The 20,380-nt window shown below is 36.8% G+C and overlaps 1 protein-coding gene across 4 annotated transcripts in view; it reads left to right on the top strand.

Annotated features, from left to right (window-relative positions):
* The window catches only part of SLC9B2 (solute carrier family 9, subfamily B (NHA2, cation proton antiporter 2), member 2), a 58,951-nt gene that overhangs the window by 9,928 nt on the left and 28,643 nt on the right, over positions 1-20,380 (top strand). For 2 of the 4 annotated variants that reach the window (XM_011943240.1, XM_011943241.1), the window contains 5 exons: positions 3,092-3,223; positions 4,186-4,366; positions 12,015-12,185; positions 18,658-18,800; positions 20,006-20,133. In XM_011943240.1, the coding sequence (XP_011798630.1) occupies positions 3,134-3,223; positions 4,186-4,366; positions 12,015-12,185; positions 18,658-18,800; positions 20,006-20,133 (713 nt within the window). In that variant the 5' untranslated portion in view covers positions 3,092-3,133. The remainder of the gene's footprint in view (positions 1-3,091; positions 3,224-4,185; positions 4,367-12,014; positions 12,186-18,657; positions 18,801-20,005; positions 20,134-20,380) is intronic. The other 2 variants (XM_011943242.1, XM_011943244.1) reach the window with 1 other exon arrangement.

Raw genomic sequence — 20,380 nt, 5'->3', positions numbered from 1 at the left:
GCAGGTGGATCACCTGAAGTCAGGACTTGGAGACCAGCCTGGCTGACATGGCAAAACTCCATCTCTACTAAAAATACAAAATTTAGCCAGGCGAGGTGGCGGGCACCTGTAATCCCAGCTCCTCAGAAGGACGAGGCAGGAGAGTCTCTTGAACCCAGGAGACGGAGGTTGCAGTGGGTCAAGATCATGCCACCGCACTCTAGCCTGGGTGACAGAGGGAGACTTCCTCTCAAAAATCAAACAAACAAACAAAACAAAATAAGGGTTAATGGGCTCTGAGTGAGTCCTTAAGAACCTTCTATGAGTAAAGAGAAAAAACTTTCTAATAAGAATTTCATGACATTTTTTATGGCCCTTCAAGGGTCATTTTTGTAATTTCAAGACCCAATAACTATGAATAATAAATACCATGAACATGGTCACTTCAAGCAAAGCTAACATTTTTGAAATTCTCCTGAATTTAAGTGGGTTCCTGAAGTGAGACATGCGTTTTAAATGGTCTTTTAGAAATGGAAACACAGCAGAGAGCAAACAAATACAGCTGACTAGTTGTAAGATCTCTTACTGGGCTTATTAAAAGACTGGTATTTCATTTTATCCTTTATTTATGCAGTAGTTTCTGATCACGTATAAGTATTTTGGCATTTGTGGTTGAGAGTATTGGCGAATAGGGAAGTTTTTTGGAATGTAAAATTATATAAATTCCACAGATGTTATAACATACCAAGTTGTGATTGTTTATGTTTAAAAGGACCCCGTGATAATATTAATAAAATTGTTCACAAAGGCTTCATTTTAACCAATAGTTTGTGTCTACTAAAAATAATAATTTCTAATTCGTGACTATTTAAAAATAGTTTTTGTAAGTGGCAGAATTGGGTGATTTTGAGAATTTGATGAAAGAGATGATTCTAGTGATACTGCCAAAGAATTTCTATGTAATTCTCCTACTGAGAAAGGTGAAGAAATGAATGTTACATCCACCTCATCAAGAAGTGGGCCTCAAAAATAGATGAAAAATCATGACCAAATAAAATCAATGGGATTAAGTAGTAAATTCTTCAAGATTGAGGTGACTTTGTCTTGCTTAATAGGGAAAACAAAACAATTCTTAAAGATTCTTCTTATGATAATCAGGAAGAAGGAATATGCGTGGTTAACAATAACCAACACTATTGAATGCCACCTGTGCATAGTTAGAACTATTCTTGTCTCCCTTTCATAAATAAGGAATTAATCCCAAAGAGGTTAAGCAATTTGGTATATGAGGGAGATGGACTTCAGACTCAGGCTTATCCAAATCCGAACCCAGCCCATCTTGTTACCATATTTGGGGTCATTCACTTCAGAAGGTAAGGGCCAGGTGCTGTGGTTGGCGATCTGATATCCTAACTCTTAAACCTGATCTCGCGTTACTCTCAGCCTCCTGCCACAGGCTCCAGCAGTTTCCCCTCACACACCACTGACTTTCTTGCCTCCATGCCTTTAAGACAAGTGTTCTCTGAGTCTAACATTGTCTGGTCAAGTGACTTTCTTTTATGTTCTCAGTCTACATTTTGAAATAAGTTTTTTTAATTTAAAAAAGTGTATATACAAACATATATACATATATATCATTATATAAGCATATTTATTATAAATTATATATAATAAGTAAACTAAAGGTTTTTTTGAGATGGCACTCTGGTTACCATTGTGTTTTGTAATTAGGAAAAATGGTGGTGGTGGTAGAAAGATTATGATGTTCTTTGAAATTTTAAATGCAAATTTCTTGGTACTTTGTTGAACAGAGAAAATGATTCCTTGAGGGAGGGGTCCTGTCTAATTCATCCTTGTCTTTATGTCTAGCATAGTGCCTGGAACACATTAGGCACTTTGATATGTGTTGAATTAGATTTTCCCTTCTCTTACATAATTTTCTCTTCGATTCTACCACAAGTTTGTAGTGTGTACCTCTATCAAGATACTCATTGTACTTGTTGCATTAGGAGTAAGTTTCCTTACTAGTTAAAAAAGAAGAAAAAACTTGATTAATAGTGGTTTAAACAATTACCCCAATGCTTGGCAGTCCAAGGCTGATGGAGCAACTGGAAGATGTCGTCAAAGAACCAGCTTCTATCTTACTTATCTACTATCCTAAGTAGAGGGCTTTTATTCTCATGCTTGAAAGATGTCTGCTGTCCTTCCAGCCACTGTATCTACATTCTAGGAAGGAGAAAGGGAAATGTTAGAGGACAAAGAGTACAAAGTATTATCCTCTAAAGGCCTCCCCCAAAGCTCCCACCTAAATCTCCTATGTAGAACTGTGACACATGGTCACCTCTACCTGCAAAAGTGGCTAGGAACTGGAGTACTGCATTTGCCTTGTAGCCTGTATAGCATGGAAAGCCAAGGGAGAATGGGTTGAAGTGAGTGTTTATTGAGCCAATTGGTAGTCTTAAGGTTTTCTTAGTTATTTGGTATAAATTTATTTTTCCTGGTATCTGATAAGTCAGTGGAAAACAAACACTGTGTTTTGGTAATCTTTGAATTGCCCACAGTGACTAAAAAGTGACTATCATAGCACTTCTCGTAGCGTCTAAGACATTGTGGCTACTCAGTCAATTGTGTATTTTTAAACTTTAATTTAGAAATAAGAACCAGGCAAGAGTTAGTGACTCTAGATCCTCCAAAAAGGATGGAATCCAGAGATTTCCCTTTAGTGACTCATTCCTCATATCAACATTGGAAAGTTATCTGGAGCCTTCCTGCTTCATCCAGTTGGCCCATGAGAGAGGACAATTTAACACTGACATTGCTTGGAATGTTTTTAAGTATAACTCAAAAAACAGTATGGGAAAGAAATCATAAAAATGTGATTGATCAACAAAGGCTTTTTTAAGAGAAGTAAAAAGGTAGATAAGAATGATGATAATATACGAGAATCAAGCAAAAAAAAAAAAAAACAGCCATTGAAAATTAAGAATAGTCTAATTTCAAATAGTTTAGCCATTCCATTCAGAATTCTTAGGGAAAAATAAGTACAATCCGAAGTCTTTGAAATCAAAAGACTTTCAAATTACTCCTCTATATCTGTACTCTTTCAAAACAGATCTCGTTCCTCTTCCCTCTGTCATCTTCTTAATTATAAATAATGGGGGATGAAGATAAAAGAATTACATGTGAAGATTCAGAACCATCCACAGGAATGAATCACATGCCCTCCATGCATCAAGAAACACAGGTAAATCTAAGCTGTGACAGAATTGTATTTCCTTCATATTCTACCACTCATTTACCAATTCTCCTATCCCCAGACTCACACAGTGCACGGCAGGTGTGACTACCAGTTTTCCCAGCTAACATTGTCAGTTGACCCTACCTGTGGCTAGAAAAATGGAGAGCCTGTGGAATGCTCTGTGTCTCTGACCTAATCTCTAGAATGGTTTTGGTTTCTTCCTTTCTTTTTATTGCTTAAATTCAAGTAGATTAATGAATGTGAAGTGGTTTTCATTACAGATAGTTATCTTTTTCTAAACTACTTTGGTATGTGTGCCAATTATTGCCCTGAATTTTATCTTAAATATGCTTATTTTAAAACCCAGTATTACAAAACGTAATAAAACGTTATGTGACCCAGACATTTGTAATACAGGTTGAGTATCCCTTATCTGAAATGCTTGGGACCATAAGTGTCTTGGATTTCTTTTTTTTTTTTAATATTTGCATGCACCTAATGAGATATCTTGCAGATGGAACCTCAGTCTAAACAGGAAATGTATTTATGTTTCATATACACCTTATACAGGTAATCCGAAAGTAATTTTATAAAATATTTTAAATAATTTTGTACATGAAACAAAGTTGCATTTGATTGTTACCTGTCATGTGAGTTTCGGTGTGGAATTTTTCACTTGTGTGTCATGTCAGCACTCAAAAAGTTTCAGATTTTGGAGCATTTCAGATTTTAGATTTCCAGATTAGTGATACTCAACCTGTACTAAAAATAGTGACTGTGCTAAATACGCCTAGCATAATTCTTGTTTCAAGCTGATTAACTAGTAATAAAGCTGTGTGTTTTTCCTACAAAGTGTTATACTTGAGTCTAGTCATAGAAATTTGATTTGTAAGGTGATGATGCAGTACCTATAAAAATGTGTAAAATATATACAGTTTTAAGGATTTTTAAAATTACTTTAAATACAGGAGGAGACAGTTATGAACTTCAAAGGTATAGATGCAAATGAACCAACAGAAGGAAGTATCCTTTTGAAAAGCAGTGAAAAAAAGCTACAAGAAACACCAACTGAAGCAAATCACATACAAAGGCTGAGACAAATGCTGGCTTGCCCTCCACATGGTTTACTGGACAGGGTCATAACAAATGGTAAGGATTAATTCAGAAATAGAGGGCAAAAGATGAAGTTGTTATAATGACAGATTCCTAAATAATATGGTTGAAAAGACAAAACGTTCACTTCTCCCACACATAAAAACTAGTTGATGAACAATTCACACACATGGGTGGCTCTGTCCCACACATTGAAGGGGAGGACCTAGACTAACAGGGCTCCACTGTCTTCACGTTGGCTTTCAGGATCACTGTGGTCACCACCATTGTGGGAAGGGGGAAGGAACACAGATCAAGGACCTTTTCCTTTACTATATCTGAGTAATTTCACAGGATTACTTTAGGACTATCTAAATAAATGTTGGTTGTTATTACTGTTAAGTAATGCAAGTAATATTTTAGCAAACACAGCCCCATTTATACTTCCAAATGAATTCTGTTATTTTATAAGTAAGAATATTGGTTTGCAATTCAGCTTATTTTAGTAGAACTGCTGTTACATAAGACATTTGGGGGATGTTTCTTTGGGAGTTTATCTCAGCACTATTTTGCAAATTTTTAGGGTTGTAATATATTTGTCTTTTAGGAATGGATTTGGTCTTTGGAGGAAGCCAAAGGTTATTCTGCTATCAATTTGACAAATATATGGAAGTTCAGATTCATTTATGCCCTATTTTTCTTCAGAAATGAATTGTGTGCTTATATGTGTCTGTGCTGTGTATGCTGGGGGATATGTGATATAGTAGAAAAAAGAAGAGATTTGAAAATTATCTATAAAGGCAAATTAGTTTTTTTTAAGAAGACAATATTTTTTCATTGACAGTTAAAATTTATTTTTTACATTAATAAAATTGTATGTATTTGCTATGTGCAACATGATGTTTTGAAGTATGTATACATAGTAGAATTACTAATTTTAGCTAATTAACATATGCATTACCTCACATAGCTATCATTTTTTGTGGTGAGAACACATTACATTCACTCTTAGCATTTTTCAAGAATACAATATGTTATTAAATATAGTCTTCATGTTGTACAATAAACCTCTTAACCTTGTTCCTCCTGTCTAACTGAAATTTTGTATCCTATGACCAACAACCCAATATATATCACTCAATATACTTGAGTTATATGTGCGTGTGTGTATACATTTTTTTTTTCATGGATCTTCACATTTAAAGTCTAGAGAAAATTACATGTCAAGGCATTGGTCATAGTCTTCCTGCCACTTTCACTTCCCCCACCCAACCTTTTTTTTCCTGGAGACAGGATCTTGTTATGTTGCCCAGGCTGGTCTTGAACTCCCAGGCTCAAGGGATCCTCCCACCTCAGCTTCCCAAGTAGCTTCTTACAGATATATACCACTGCACCTGGCAAAACTAGTTTTAACCTGCCAACTTTTAAATGCCTGGAATCTATCCACAATTTTTCACTTTTATAAATCATATTTTCAAAAGATAAAGATAATTTTAACATCAAAATATAAAAAGAATTGTTCAAAAGCATAAACATCTTCATCAGCATTATTTATTTATTTTTGTTTTTGACACATATTTGTACATGTTTGTGGGGTACAATATGATGTTTCAATACATTTATATATTGTATAATGATCAAATCTAGCTAATTAGCATATCTACCACCTGAAGCATTTATCGTTTCTTCATAGTGAGAACATAGAAAATCTTCTGTTTTAAGGTATACAATACCTTATTCCTGACTATAGTCACGTTGCTGTGGTACAGAACAAACTACTCTTCCTATCTAATTATCACTTTGTACTTGTTGACCACTCTCTCCCCATAACCCCAAGCTCCTCCCCTCCCCAGTCCCTGGTAATCACTGTTCTGTTTACTATTTCCATAAGAACAACTTTTTTAGATTCTACATATGAGTGAGATCGTGTAATATTTGTCTTTCTGTGCCTGACTTATTTCACTTAGCATAATATCCTCCAGGTTCATCCACGTTGTTGCAAATGACAGGATTTCATTCTTTTTTATGACTGAAAAACAGGTCATTGTGTATATACACCATATTTTCTTTATCCAGTCATTCATTGTTGGACACTTAGGTTGATTCCATATCTTGGCTATTGTAAATAGTACTGCAGTAAACTTGGGAGTGCAGACATCTCTTCAACATACTGATTTCATTTCCTTTGGATACATACCTAGTAATGGGATTGCCAGATCATATGGTGGTACTGTTTTTACTTTTTTGAGGACTCTCCATACCACTTTCCATAATGGTGGTATTAATTTACATTCCTACCAACAGTGCACAGAGTTACCTTTTCTCTACATCCTTGCCAACCCCTTGTTATCTTTTGTCTTTTTGATAATAGCCATCCTGATAGGCATGAGGTGAAATGTTGAACATTTTTTCCTATACCTGTTGGCCATTTGTATGTCTTCTTTTGAAAAATTCAAGTCCTTTGCCCATTTTAAATTGGATTATTTGTTTTCCTGCTGTTGAGTTTTTTGAGTTCCTTTTATGTTCTGGACATTAACTCCTTGCAAGGTACATGGTTTGCAACTGTTCTCTCCCAGGCTGTAGGTTGTCTCTTCACTCTGTGGATTGTTTGCTGTGCAGAAGCTTTTTAGTTTGGTGTAATCTGGTTTGTCTGTTTTTGCTTTTGTTGCCTGTATTTTTGGAGTCATATCCAAAAAGTTATTGCTCAAACCAGTGTCATGGAGCTTTTTTCTTATGTTTTTTTCTAATAGTTTCATAGTTTTATGTCTTACTAAATTTGCCTTTCAAGGCAAATTTAAAGACAATTTCAAAAAAATTGTGTTGAGGAATAATAGCATCATTGAAATAAATATATGAATGTCCATGTATGTTTACTGAAAAATGAGGCTCAACTCCATAGTTATACTTTGTGGGCTCTGAAAGACATGTTTACCATTATCATCTGGGACAATGAAAGCCAAGCATAATATTTTATACTTTGGGCTCTAGATGTGTTTTTAATGAAACCAAGTGAGGTTACTTAACTAAGCATGGAAGAAAATCTCAAACTTAGAACATGTACAGAAAACCAGAATCCAAAAATATACACTACATGATAAGACAACAGATAATTGAATACCTTTTCTGTTCTTTTTATTATTTTTTTAAACTTCAAAATGTGGCCTATTTGTAGTTAAAACATTTACAATGAAACAGATATGGACCGACATAAGGAAAGAGTAAAAATGAATAATGTAATTTTGGGACTCATTTTTTAAAAATATATAATTGTTCATAAAGCAGCCTGAAAAATGAGGTTCATGGTAGATAAACACCTCATCGCTTATTTTTCTGTTTTTCTGTTCCAGAAGTTTACAAGACGACTTTTGTCCTATATTCTTTCCTGTGCCTATGCAGTATATATCAGTATTCTTCTTAAAAAGTAGGCTGGGCGCAGTGGCTCACGCCTGTAATCCCAGTACTTTGGGAGGCCAAGGCAGGTGGATCACGAGGTCAGGAGTTCAAGACCAGCCTGGCCAACATAGTGAAACCTCATCTCTATTAAAAATACAAAAAATTAGCCAGGCATGGTGGCGGGTACCTGTAATTCCAGCTACTTGGGAGGCTGAGACAGGAGACTCACTTGAACCTGGGAGGCGGAGGTTGCAGTGAGCCCGTGCCATTGTACTGCAGCCTGGGTGACAAGAGTGAAACTGTCTCAAAAAAAATAAAATAAAATAAGTGAATCTTACATGTGAAAATTTGTGGTTTTCCATAATCATAAATGAGAAGTAAATTGTTAACTGATTTAAACATGATTTAGAGAAACCTTATAGATATACCATTTGCTATGTATTTACAACTGTATTTCAGGTAAGGCATAGGGAAAGAGAGTTAGAGATTTTTTTAATAGTCTTGAAGTAGAAAAGAGAAAACTCTTTTTTTTTTTTTTTTTTTTTGAGATGGAGTCTCACTCTGTCACCCAGACTGGAGTGCAATGGCTCAATCTCAGCTCACTGCAAGCTCTGCCTCCTGGGTTCAAGTGATTCTCTTTCCTCAGCCTCCTGAGTAGCTGGGATTACAGGCACGTGCTACCATGCCCAGCTAATTTTTGTATTTAGTAGAGACAGGGTTTCACCATGTTGGTCAGGCTGGTCTCGAACTCCTGACCTCGTGATCCGCCTGCCTCGGCCTCCCAAAGTGCTGGGATTACAGGCACGCAGCTGAAAAGAGAAAACATTTAATTCTACCTTGCTGAATTTAGCTTAAGTTTATGCTATGACAAAGTAGAATTTAGTATAATAGCTGGCAAATCCTGCTTTTCCATTCTACTTCTCATATCACATAGAAATGTCAACCCTTGTAGCTAATTGGGAAATACCAAAAGTCCCTTAGGTATGCCACTGCAGTCGTATCATAAGCCTAGAAAATCTGTAACAATTCTGTGAGGGTTTAGGAAAAGGGACATTGAATTCAGTCAGTATGGTAGATAAGACTCAATGAACAATCTTGTCACAAACCAAGGAAAGCATCTGAAAAAATATTTTAAGTCTTTTGAAATGATCTGTCAAGAAAACAGGGAATCATCAGACACCAAAACCAAAGTGTAAGTAACAGAGGTCAATAAGCAGTCAAGGTGGCCCCACCCTGCAGGTTTCTACCAAACCTCAGGGAACTTGAGATGGATTTTGAGAGCACTGGGAGCACAGGAGGCTAAGCTAGCGCCTGCCCAGGTTGAGAGAAGTCTAACAGGAAAAAGCATTCTCCTTCACCCACATAAAGTGGAAACCCAGTGTAACGCCAAATTTGAGGTAAACCTGTTCTGCAGATGGGGCCTGTGACTCAACCTGTCTCAACTGTGGTTGCTGGCTGGGGCAGATGTGGAGTCTCCAAAAAAATGTTTAACTTCATCCTGATTTGTCTCCAATTTCACAGAAAAAATTCAATTTGAAAATGTATCTATTTTCAGACATTTTCAGATGGTCTCGGATGGTAAGCTTTTAAGTACATGGTAGAAGTAAATTCATTTCCCATCTGGGAAAACTCATTCAGCCTAAGGCTTCAACCAAGTTGGACACAGTTCCAAGGGAGAGATCACTGTTGCAAAAGACAAACTAAAAAGTTTAATTTTAGACAAAGTTCCAAGGGAGAGCTCATTATTGAAAAAAAAAAAAATGCAACATGTGAAAGGAAACAAACAGATTTCAAATATGTGCATTATCAGAAAATAGAATATAACACATTTATGTATATAAATAAGTTAAAAAATTAGAAAACATGAGTACAAAACAAGTAACTATTTAAAAAATGAATAGATTTGAAGAAGAACAAACTTGAATTTCTAGAAATGAAAGATACAGGATAGTAATTGAAATTAAAAACTCAGTGGTCAAATTAGGCAGCAGATTAAGTGAAAACAATGGTGAACGGGTGAATAAATCTGAAGAGATTATCTAGAATGCAGTACACACAAAGATGAAAAATATGAAAACTAGGGTTAGCAACATAGAAAAAGAGAATGGGGAAGAGGAAATCTTTGAAGAAATAAAGGCTAAGAATTTTCCAGAACTGATTTTTTAAAAAAGCATAAATCTTAAGCAAAACAAAAGGAAGTCCCACCTAAACACATTATACTGAAAGGAAAACCAAAGAAAAAGTGAAGATGTTAAAAACAAGGAAAAAGAATTCCTTTAAAAAGCTGAAATTAGGTTCTTCAAAACCAGAAAACCAAGGAATAGTATTTTCAAGGAATGGAGAGACAATAACACTCAACCTAGAATTTAACATAAAACTGAGGTATACCTAGAAAAACTATCTTTTAAGAATGAGAATAAAGATAATTCCAGACAATGAAACTAAGAATTTACTACAACAGATCCTCCTGAGAAATACAGCATGCTGTGATACAGAGTGTTTCTGTATCATGAATTAGCTCATATGCAATGGTAAATAGGAGAATTGTGTTAGAGTGTATGGAATTTGCAGTTTTGTATATAATATTTTCTGGCCCATTAATATTTTGTATCATCAAGCAATAGCAAGTGAAGGCAAAGTGAACTGGGGAAAAAAAGACCATATATATGCTTTCTTACAATTAAAGATAAAGTCTTCCCTGCATGAGGACCTTTTAAACAATGAAACCTCTGTGGAAGTGCTGACTTTTCATGCAATTAGTAGCTGGTTTAGGGGTTTCAAGGACTCAAACATTCTACAACATTAAGTTATCTAACAGAACACATGTGGATGAAGCGACTGAGAGTATAAGCTGAGGTAAAGAAGCTGCCAACGCTTTTCCTTTTGTTGAAATTTATTGTATTGAGGCAGAGGGCTAAAATATGGATCAGATTTTGATGGAACTACTCTCTGTTTAAAGAAAATACCCTCAAGAATTTCCATCACAGACCGCCTGTGTCAGACACAAGTGTCAGTGTGTAGATTCATCTGTGCTAAGACTCCTACTAGGATTGTTTTGGTTTTTCTTAGTGCTTTGGTCACCAGTTTTGAGTGGTCTGCCCCAACTCTCTTTTTCCCATAAAGTTTTCAATTTTTAGTGCACAGTTTTGTAAAACACAACTTTTCAAACAGGGAAACATTTCTTTTTTTTTCTTTCTTTTTTTTTTTTTTTTTGAGGCAGGGTATCATCGTGTAATGCAGGCTGGAATGCTGTGGTGCAGTCGTAGCTCACTGCATCCTTGAACTTCTGGGCTCAAGGGATCCTCTTGCCTCAGCTTCCCGAGTGGCTGAGATTACAGATGCCCACCACCATACCCAGCTAATTTTTATACTTTAGTAGAGATGAGGTCTCACTATGTTGCTCAGGCTGGTTTCGAACTTGGAGCTTGAGCAATCCTCCTGCCTTGACCTCCTAAAGTGATGGGACAGGCATAAACTACCATGCCTGGCCTATTTCACATTCTTATAGAAATTCTTTTCCTAAAGGAAGTACTTTAGGCAGCAGGATAATTGTCCCAGATGAAAAATTTGAGGCTGGATGAGATGGTTCACACCAGTAATCCCAGCACTTTGGGAGGCTGAGACAGGAGGATCATTTGAGCGCAAGACTTCAAGACCAGCCTGGGTAAAATGATGAAACCCTGTCTCCGCTAAAACATTTTTAAGAAATTAGCCAGGCATGGTGGCACACACCTGTAGTCCCAGCTATGTGAGAGGTTGAGGCAGGAGGATCGCTTGAACCTGGGAGGTTGAGGCTGTCGTGAGCCATGATTGTGCCACTGCACTCCAGCCTGGGTTACAGCAGGAGACCCTGTTTCAAAACAAAAAAAAAAAAAGAAAAGGAAAGTTTGAGATGCCATAATGAATGATGATTTCAGAAAAGGTACCTTTGTAGGTAATTCTAAACAAATATTGACTATAAAAAAAGAAACAATAATGTCTAATTGAAGACAGAACTAAATAACATATTTTTGTTAAAATTATAGAGAAAAAAGTGAATGGGGAAAAAGTCAAAATAATGGTTCCTTCTGGCAGTATAAAGGGAGATGGATGGGGAGGGGCACATGGGCAATTCAAAAGTACTGTTAATATGCGATTTCTTAAGATGTTGGCAGTTACCCAGTTCATCTTACTGATACTCTTTAAAGATTAAACATGATTATAAATATTTGCATTTTCATTCAGTATTTATTTTTACAAATTATTTTAGATTTTGTCAAAACCTCCATGTGACAACTTATTGATAGTAACTAATATTCCTGGTTTATTTCAGTTACCATCATTGTTCTTCTGTGGGCTGTAGTTTGGTCAATTACTGGCAGTGAATGTCTTCCTGGAGGAAACCTATTTGGAATTATAATCCTATTCTATTGTGCCATCATTGGAGGTAAACTTTTGGGGCTTATTAAGTTACCTACATTGCCTCCACTGCCTTCTCTTCTTGGTAAGTGCTGAATGTTTCCTGTTTTCTCCAGAGTAAACCATATTTTTAAAAGAATAGTTTGGAAAGCTTTGGGAAATAAAGGAATAAAATATTTCTGTATTTGCCATGCTGGAGCCAAAAGCCAATTGTTAAATTTTGAGGAGTCCTGTGATCCAGTTGTTAAACATGGCAGTTTAAAAAATTAAATTATCCGGGCCCAGGTGCTGTGGTTCACACCTATAATCCCAGCACTTTGGGAGGCCAAGGTAGGCAGATTGCTTGAGCTTTGGAGTTTGAGACCAGCCAGGCCAAACATGGTGAAACCCTGTCTCTACAAAAAAATACAAAAATTAGCTGGCCATGGTGACGTGCAGCTGTAGTCCCAGCTACTCAGGAGGCTGAGGTGGGAGGATTGATTGAACCCGGAAGGTTGAGGCTGCCATGATTGCATCATTACACTCCAATCTGGGCAACAGAAAGAGACTTTGTCTCAAAAAAAAAATATATATATATATATATATATATATATATAAAATTAAATAACTGACATTAAAAACAAGCATTCAGTGCTCAACACTGAAGACTTCCTAATGTTTTACTCTATTTCCCCTCACCTATGCTCTTGAGATTATGGAAGTACTACATAATGGTGTGCCCAACTCCACTTTCAGTGACATCATGTTGTAGCTTAAAATTGGCCATGGTAGAAGTATCTGTAACAATAACAACAAAAAAGTCAGCAAATGCTACAAATCAAAGTTTGTCATAGTATAAGTTACTTATGTCATTGACAGAGTGAAGTTCTGACATGTGTTTTTATTGTTTCATTTTCATCTTATTCATTAATATAAGCAAAAATATCAGCCAGCATTCACAGTGACACTGCACTTGCTTATTCATGATATGTGACTTCTTTGCTGAATCAGATAGTATGCAACCATTTATTTGTAGTCTGATTCTGTCAAATCTTGGTAGAACTGCAGCCATAGTTGGTTATGGACACAGAATTTTGACAAACAGCAGTGAAAATATTCTGGGAGAATAAATTAGCTATATAGAATTTACAGTGAAGATGGCTGTATATTTGTAAACTATGTGCTGCACATCCTTTATATCAGTAAAATTTAATAATGTATGTGCCTATATAAAATGCATACTTTTTTGGCAAGCCACTTGCTAAGCATTTACCAGCACACCATTGGGTATATTTAAAATATAATATTGGCCGAGCATGGTGGCTCACGCCTATAATCCCAGCACTTTGGGAGGCCACAGTGAGCGGATCACCTGAGGTCAGGAGTTCAAGACCAGCCTGGCCAACATGGTGAAACTCCATCTCTACTAAAAATAAAAAAACTTAGCTGGGCGTGGTGGTGGGTGCCTGTAACTGCAGCTACTTGGGAGGCTGAGGCAGGAGAATCACTTAAACCTGGGAGGTGGAGGTTGCAGTGAGCTGAGATCACACCACTGTACTCTAGCCTGGGTGACAAGAGCGAGACTCCATCTCAAAAAATATAAAAATGAAATAAAATACCATGATTCTTAAAGACATAGCTGAAAATACTCTTCCAGAGGCAATGAGAACTGCCCAAACAAGACACATATACAAATTAGTCTTAAAACTAGATGTGATACCTTTAATGTGTCTTCAAAGAATTCTGCATTATAAAATTTGTTTACCACAGAGGCATTTTGTGTTCATTTCTAACAGATTTATTAATCACCCAGTTTTAGTAAAAAACCACCTACCTTTCATACTTGCATATATATTTGCACACATTTCCTGAACAGTTTTTTTTCTTTCTTTCTGTTAGCTGTATGAGTAAGAACAATCAGGATTCGCTAACATACACCAAAGGTATCTGCTTTTGAACTTGTGGTCAGTAGTTAAAGTTAAATATAAAAAGAAGTAGAATTATTTATCTCTTACTATGCCCCATTTCTCAATGTATTTCTAATTTTAGGTAAAACTAAAGGTATTCCACTTAATTCATATTATTTCTCATAGGTGCTTTTTGTTCTCTAATGTTATTAATTGAATTATTGTTAAAATGAATTGTTTCTAAATATGCCTATATGCTAGGATAAAGGGTTGGCAGACTACTTCTCTTTATAAATTAATATTAACTGGAGCCCACCCACGTTTATTTGTTTGCATATTGTCTATGTCTGCTTTGCATTATACTGGCAGAGTTGTGAAGTTCTAACAGAGACTTTATGGCCCACAAAGCCTAAGATACTCATTGGCCCTTTGCAGAACATTTTTGCTGACCCTTGTATCAAAATTAGTGACTCTCAAACTTCACTGTACAGAGGATGACCTTGGAATTTGTTAAAATACAAATTCTAATTAAGTAGGTCTTCATGGTCTGAGATTCTGCATTTCTAAGCTCTAAGATCACATTTTATGTAGCAAGATCATTCATTCTAGAACTTGGCTGTTCATAAGAATCTCTCGTTCATTGTTTTGTTCTGTTTTGTTTTTGAGGCAGGGTCTCATTTGCCCAGGATGGAGTGCAGTTGCACAATCATGGCTCACTGCATCCTCAACCTCCTGGGCCCAAACAATCTTCCTGCCTCAGCCTGCCCAGTAGCTGGGACTACAGGCACATGCCCCTACACCTTTTTGGTTTTTGTAGAGATGGGGGTCTCACTTTGTTGCTCAGCAGGTCTTGAACTGCTGGGCTCAAACAATTCTCGTATCTTGGCCTCCTAAAGTGCTGGGATTATAGGTGTGAGCCACCATGCCAGGCCAGGAATCACCTGTCTTTAAAAAGCTGATGCTTTGGGAGGTCGAGGCAGGTGTATCATGAGGTCAGGAGATCAAGACTATCCTGCCCAACATGATGAAACCCTGTCTCTACTAAAAATACAAAAAATTAGCCAGGCATGGTTGGCATGCACCTGTAGCCCCAGCTACTCAAGAGGCTGAGGTAGGAGAATCACTTGAACCCAGAAGGCAGAGGTTGCAGTGAGCTGAAATTGCACCACTGCACTCCAGCCTGGCGACAGAGCGAGACTCCTTCTCAAAAAATTAAAAAAAAAAATTAAAAAAAAATTAAATTAAAAAAAATTTAAATTTTTAAAATTTTTAAATTAAAAAAAATTAAAAAAATTTTTTTTAAAAAGCTGATGCCTAGATCTTACTCCAGAGATTCTGAATTAATTGAAATGGAATATGGTATGGCCTGGACATCAGAAGTTTTAAAAAGCCCTCCAGATGATTCTAGTATGCAACCTATGTTGAAGACTGTTATTCTAGACACATGAAAAAAATGCCCATTACACCCTATTTGTCTTTTTTTCACTCCATGCTTATTGCAAAAACAAAATATACCATGTTGCAAAAAGATGGAAAGTACTGGGATTTGTGATAAAATGAAATTTCCTAAGGTAACTGAAATAATTCTCAAAATTACATACATATTTCACCATTCTTTTTTATAGTTGTATACTTGCATAGAGCAAGAAAGTTTACTGCTTCTTATTATATTAAGGCCAGTATCCAAAACTGAAGCATTATCTGAATCCATAAAGGAAACTTATTAAGACAAAATATATGTGATGGTTGCCTGTTCTATATTTTTAAGAGTTTAATTGAAGTGATTGCCAGGGACATGAGTATGCATGAGCATTTTTGATTCCTGAAATGATTTTGAAAACAGCTTCCCTTTGGAAGAGAAGGCAAATCATTATTGAAAAAATTTCCATAACACAAATTATTAGAAAAATAAACTTGGGAATAGATGAAATGAGATTAGCCATATGTTGATAATTTTCATAATACAAAATTTTAAGAGAACAACACTCCTATATCCAGGAAGATGTTCTTTCCTCCATGACCAAGGGAGGCCCTAGAGGCAGGAGTGGGGACACGTGCCAAATCAAAATCAGGTGGTCACATTACATCAACCAGACCACTAGCAAAGGAAACAATGTCCCAGGGAAGCTGTTCTCACGTTCATTTCAGGAATGAAAAATGCTCTCAGGCCAAGAGAGAGCAGTGGCTCATACCTGTAATCCTAGCATCTTGGGAGTCTAAGGTGGGTGAATTGCTTGAGCCCAGGAGTTTTAGACTAACCTGGGCAACATGTCAAGACCCTGTCTCAAAAAAAAAAAAAAAAAAAGAAGCCCCTTCATATCCCCCAAAACAAAAACCTCTTAACATAGTTTTGAGTTCTTCTTAGGATATTCCATTTTATTTCAGGTCGTTGAATGCCATAATTAATTTAGGAGTGGTTTAGACACATATTTTAAATTTCATTAAAGAGCTATTATCATGATAATGGAATGTAAGCATTAGTGCAGTAGTTTTGGCTGGTAAATCATCAATATATATAAAAATTATATACACCTATACCATAGGGCCTAACATTTCCACTGCTAGGAATTATAATATGAATATAGTTAATGCAAACCTACAAATATATAAGCTCCATATGGACAAGGACCACATTAGTCTAGCTCAGGGGTCCCCAAGCCCCGGGCCATGGCAGGAGGTGAGCGACCATTACTGCCTGAGCTCTGCCTCCTGTCAGATCAGCAGCGACATTAGATTCTCACAGGAGCATGAGTTCTATTGGGAACTGCACATGCAAGGAATCTAGGTTGTATGCTCCTTATGAGAATCTAATTAATGCCTGATGATCTGAGGTGGAAAGCTTCATCCCGAAACCATTCCCCCTGCCATCTGTGGAGAAACCGTCTTCCACGACACCGGTCCCTGGTGCCAAAAAGGCTGGGGACTGCTGGTCTGGCTCACCTCTTTGTTACTAGGATCTCATACAGGGCTAGCATGTAGCAGGCACTTAAATACTTGACATATGAATTGTGCTCATTTCAGCACTGTTTATAATGAGAAACCTGAAAAATTTCTTAAAATCTATTATTAGTGGTCCAAAAATTATGGAACTTCCAAACAGTGAGATACTATTCCAGCTATTAAAAGGGAATAAAGCAAATATATATGTGCTTCAGTGGGAAAATGTCCAGAATATATTATTAAATGGGAAAAAACCCAAGCCATACAGCAGTGTATCAGTGTCCTATTTGTGTCCAGCACAAAAGAGCTTATACACAGGGAAATATGCTTGAATAGGTACAGAAACTTTCTGGAAGGGCACAGAAGATCCTCATCAGTGAAAACCATTCAGGAATGAAGATGGAAAGTTGCAGTTGGGGTAAAATAGGTACTTGTCACTTTACATTTTGTCAGCAATGTCTTAATTTTACCGTGTGCATATATAACTCATCATTATTTCTTCCAAAAGCCAAGCCTGTTGATACTGTTGCCCAATAAACATTCCAGAAAGACCATCGCCACAGCATTCAGAACTTAGAGCCTTTCCCGTAGATAAATGGCAGTGATGAGAGACACCTGGAGTGATGCTTTCATGTGCAGCAGGTTGTCTCTCTTCTCCCATCTTGCATCACAAAATATCATAACTTCAGTAAATTTATTTAGTTGTTTGAAGTGTGGTGCTTATAGGGACAAGGTGAGAAGAGGGCACTGCTGGACAAGCATGGAGGGAAGAGGCTCACAGTCTCTCACAGAAACCTTTCCCTTTGTGTGGGCATGTGATATCAATGAAGGCAGAATTTCCTCACTAACTACCCAGCTTCGTCAGTTACACTCAACTTCCTGCAGTTTCCAGAATGAGTCACTTTTTCTTTTACCTTTTAATAAACTACTGTCTTTTCCAGAAACTTCTCAACTCCTCCAGCCATTTCTTCATCCTCTTTCACCTTCTCTAAATCCCCCTTCCTGCCTCAGCTCATGTAACATCCCCCTCATGCTTTCATAAAATTGGTATTGTCCGTTTGTCTTGTTCCCTAGAGGCTGAAAGCTTGTTGAAAAGTAGTCCATTATATGCGTGATGCATAGTCTAGCGTCTAAACTACTGAAGGCATTCAGTAGAGTTGAATGACTGAGTGAAAGAAGAGTCACCAGCTGACATGACAGGCAATGTTCATTTCATCATAATTGACATCTAAAACCTTTGCAAAGTAGATTATGTGTCTCTTATGAAATTATCTAATCTGAAGGTAAAATAGAATCCATATAGGTATTTATTGATATTTCAAGTAATCTGACATAGCAAATAATTTCAGGGACTGTTTGCTGTTTGCACGCAAAGGACTGACTGAGCTGGCATTGTATCAAAACATTTTATATTTAGAATTTGATCATACTCTCTATCCAAATGCTGCATCTTGTCTCCCTTTTAAGTTCAGTTATCTTAGGAATATTAATTATTATAATTTATCTTTTTGTCTGCACATTATTTTCTTAGCTGCTTTAATTATACTAATTTTTTAATTAAAAGCTTAACTTAATTTCTTCCAAGTTAAACTAAAAATTTAACTTCATTTCTTCTAAGCATGAGTGAAGTGGTTCCTGGGATTATACAGTAGTCTCTATAAAATTAAAGTTAACTAAAAATATTTTCTGTATTTGAAAACTAACTAGACATGTTTGATTTCTTCATTCAAGGCATGCTGCTTGCAGGGTTTCTCATCAGAAATATCCCAGTCATCAACGATAATGTACAGATCAAGCACAAGTGGTCTTCCTCTTTGAGAAGCATAGCCCTGTCTATCATCCTGGTTCGTGCTGGCCTTGGTCTGGATTCAAAGGTATGATGTGTAAATTTCTCATTATTAAATAGGAATTTTGTTTCTTCAATACTTCAAGTATCTAATAGAATCACTAAGCATTAGGAAATGGATGTGGACACTTTGCATGACATCCTTGAGAACAGAATAGAATTTATTTCATGGAGGATTGTTTTGCAAGTAGGACCTTGTGCTTTGCAATAACTCAAAAGATGGTCTCATTTTCTTCCTTTTTTTTTCTGAGACAGAGTCTCGCTCCATCACCCAGGCTGGAGTACAGTGGCTTAATCTCAGCTCACTGCAACCTCTGCCTCCCAGGTTCAAGTGATTCTCCTGCCTCAGCCTCCCAAGTAGGTGGGATTACAGACATGCACTACCACATCTGGCTAATTTTTGTATTTTTAGTAGAGACGGGGTTTTGCCACGTTGGCCAGTCTGGTCTCGAACTCTTGACCTCAGGTGATCCACCTGCCTCCACCTCCCAAAGTGCTGGGATTGCAGGCGTGAGCCACTGCGCCTGGCCGATCTCATTCTCTTTCTTGGGGAAAGGTAGAGTCTGTCTATGGGGCCAGCACCAAGAATAAAGGCCCCACTTTTCTCTGACATAGATATAGACCATGGTTATAAATAATGCTCATAGGGGAAAAAATAACATATTTTTGGTTTGCGAAGCCCTATGCAAGTGTTCAGGGCTAACTATACTAGCTCAGGAAACTGCCTAATATATAGAATGAGTCTCAAGTATGCCTTTCTAATGCTTTTTTTTTTTTATGTATGTTTTTTAATACAGGAATGAATTTTCTTGGGGTATTAGGCTCTTCACTTTAGTCTCATTCTGGAACCACAGATTATAAATAAAAATAATGTGAAATTAGCTAGAGGTTATGAAGACAGATGCTGAAAGCAGCCTGCCTGAGTTCAAACCTGACCCCATCACTCACCAGCTTCATGATCTTGAGCGGATGACTTTAGTCTGTGCCTTTTCAGATGAGGACATCTAAAAAAATGGGGATAATAGTATTACCTATCTTAAAAGGTTGCAGTGAGGACTAAATAAGCTGTCTGTAAACACTTCGAGTGCTAAAATGTTTGTTAAATACAACTCATTACCTTGAAAACTCATGATGACCCAGACATTGCCCATATACTGAAGAGAAAGCGTTGAAGGTCATCTTCTCTGCACATCTTCAGAGGATTATATTAGGATGTCTACTTTTCTATTTCAGGCCCTGAAGAAGTTAAAGGGCGTTTGTGTAAGACTGTCCATGGGTCCCTGTATTGTGGAGGCGTGCACATCTGCTCTTCTGGCCCATTACCTGCTGGATTTACCATGGCAATGGGGATTTATACTGGGGTAATGATTGTTTCTTTGTCATGGAAAATATGTAGGGACATTTAGGGCTTTCTCTGATTCCATACAAGAGAATGCATGATAGAATTTTCTTATAGATATCAGAAAATGCAACATAGATGTTACAGCATAATCTAAATATTCTAACTTCAAAATTTTCCACAGGTAACCTAATCAGTTCACAACAGGCTTTACTCTTGCACTCTAGAGACGTAGGTTAAGATGTTATAAGCATGACATATTTGCTTGA

This window comes from Colobus angolensis, unplaced genomic scaffold (genome assembly GCF_000951035.1).
Source record: "Colobus angolensis palliatus isolate OR3802 unplaced genomic scaffold, Cang.pa_1.0 Scaffold217, whole genome shotgun sequence".
NCBI classification, from domain to species: domain Eukaryota; kingdom Metazoa; phylum Chordata; class Mammalia; order Primates; family Cercopithecidae; genus Colobus; species Colobus angolensis.
This window is presented reverse-complemented; position numbering and strand designations above follow the sequence as displayed.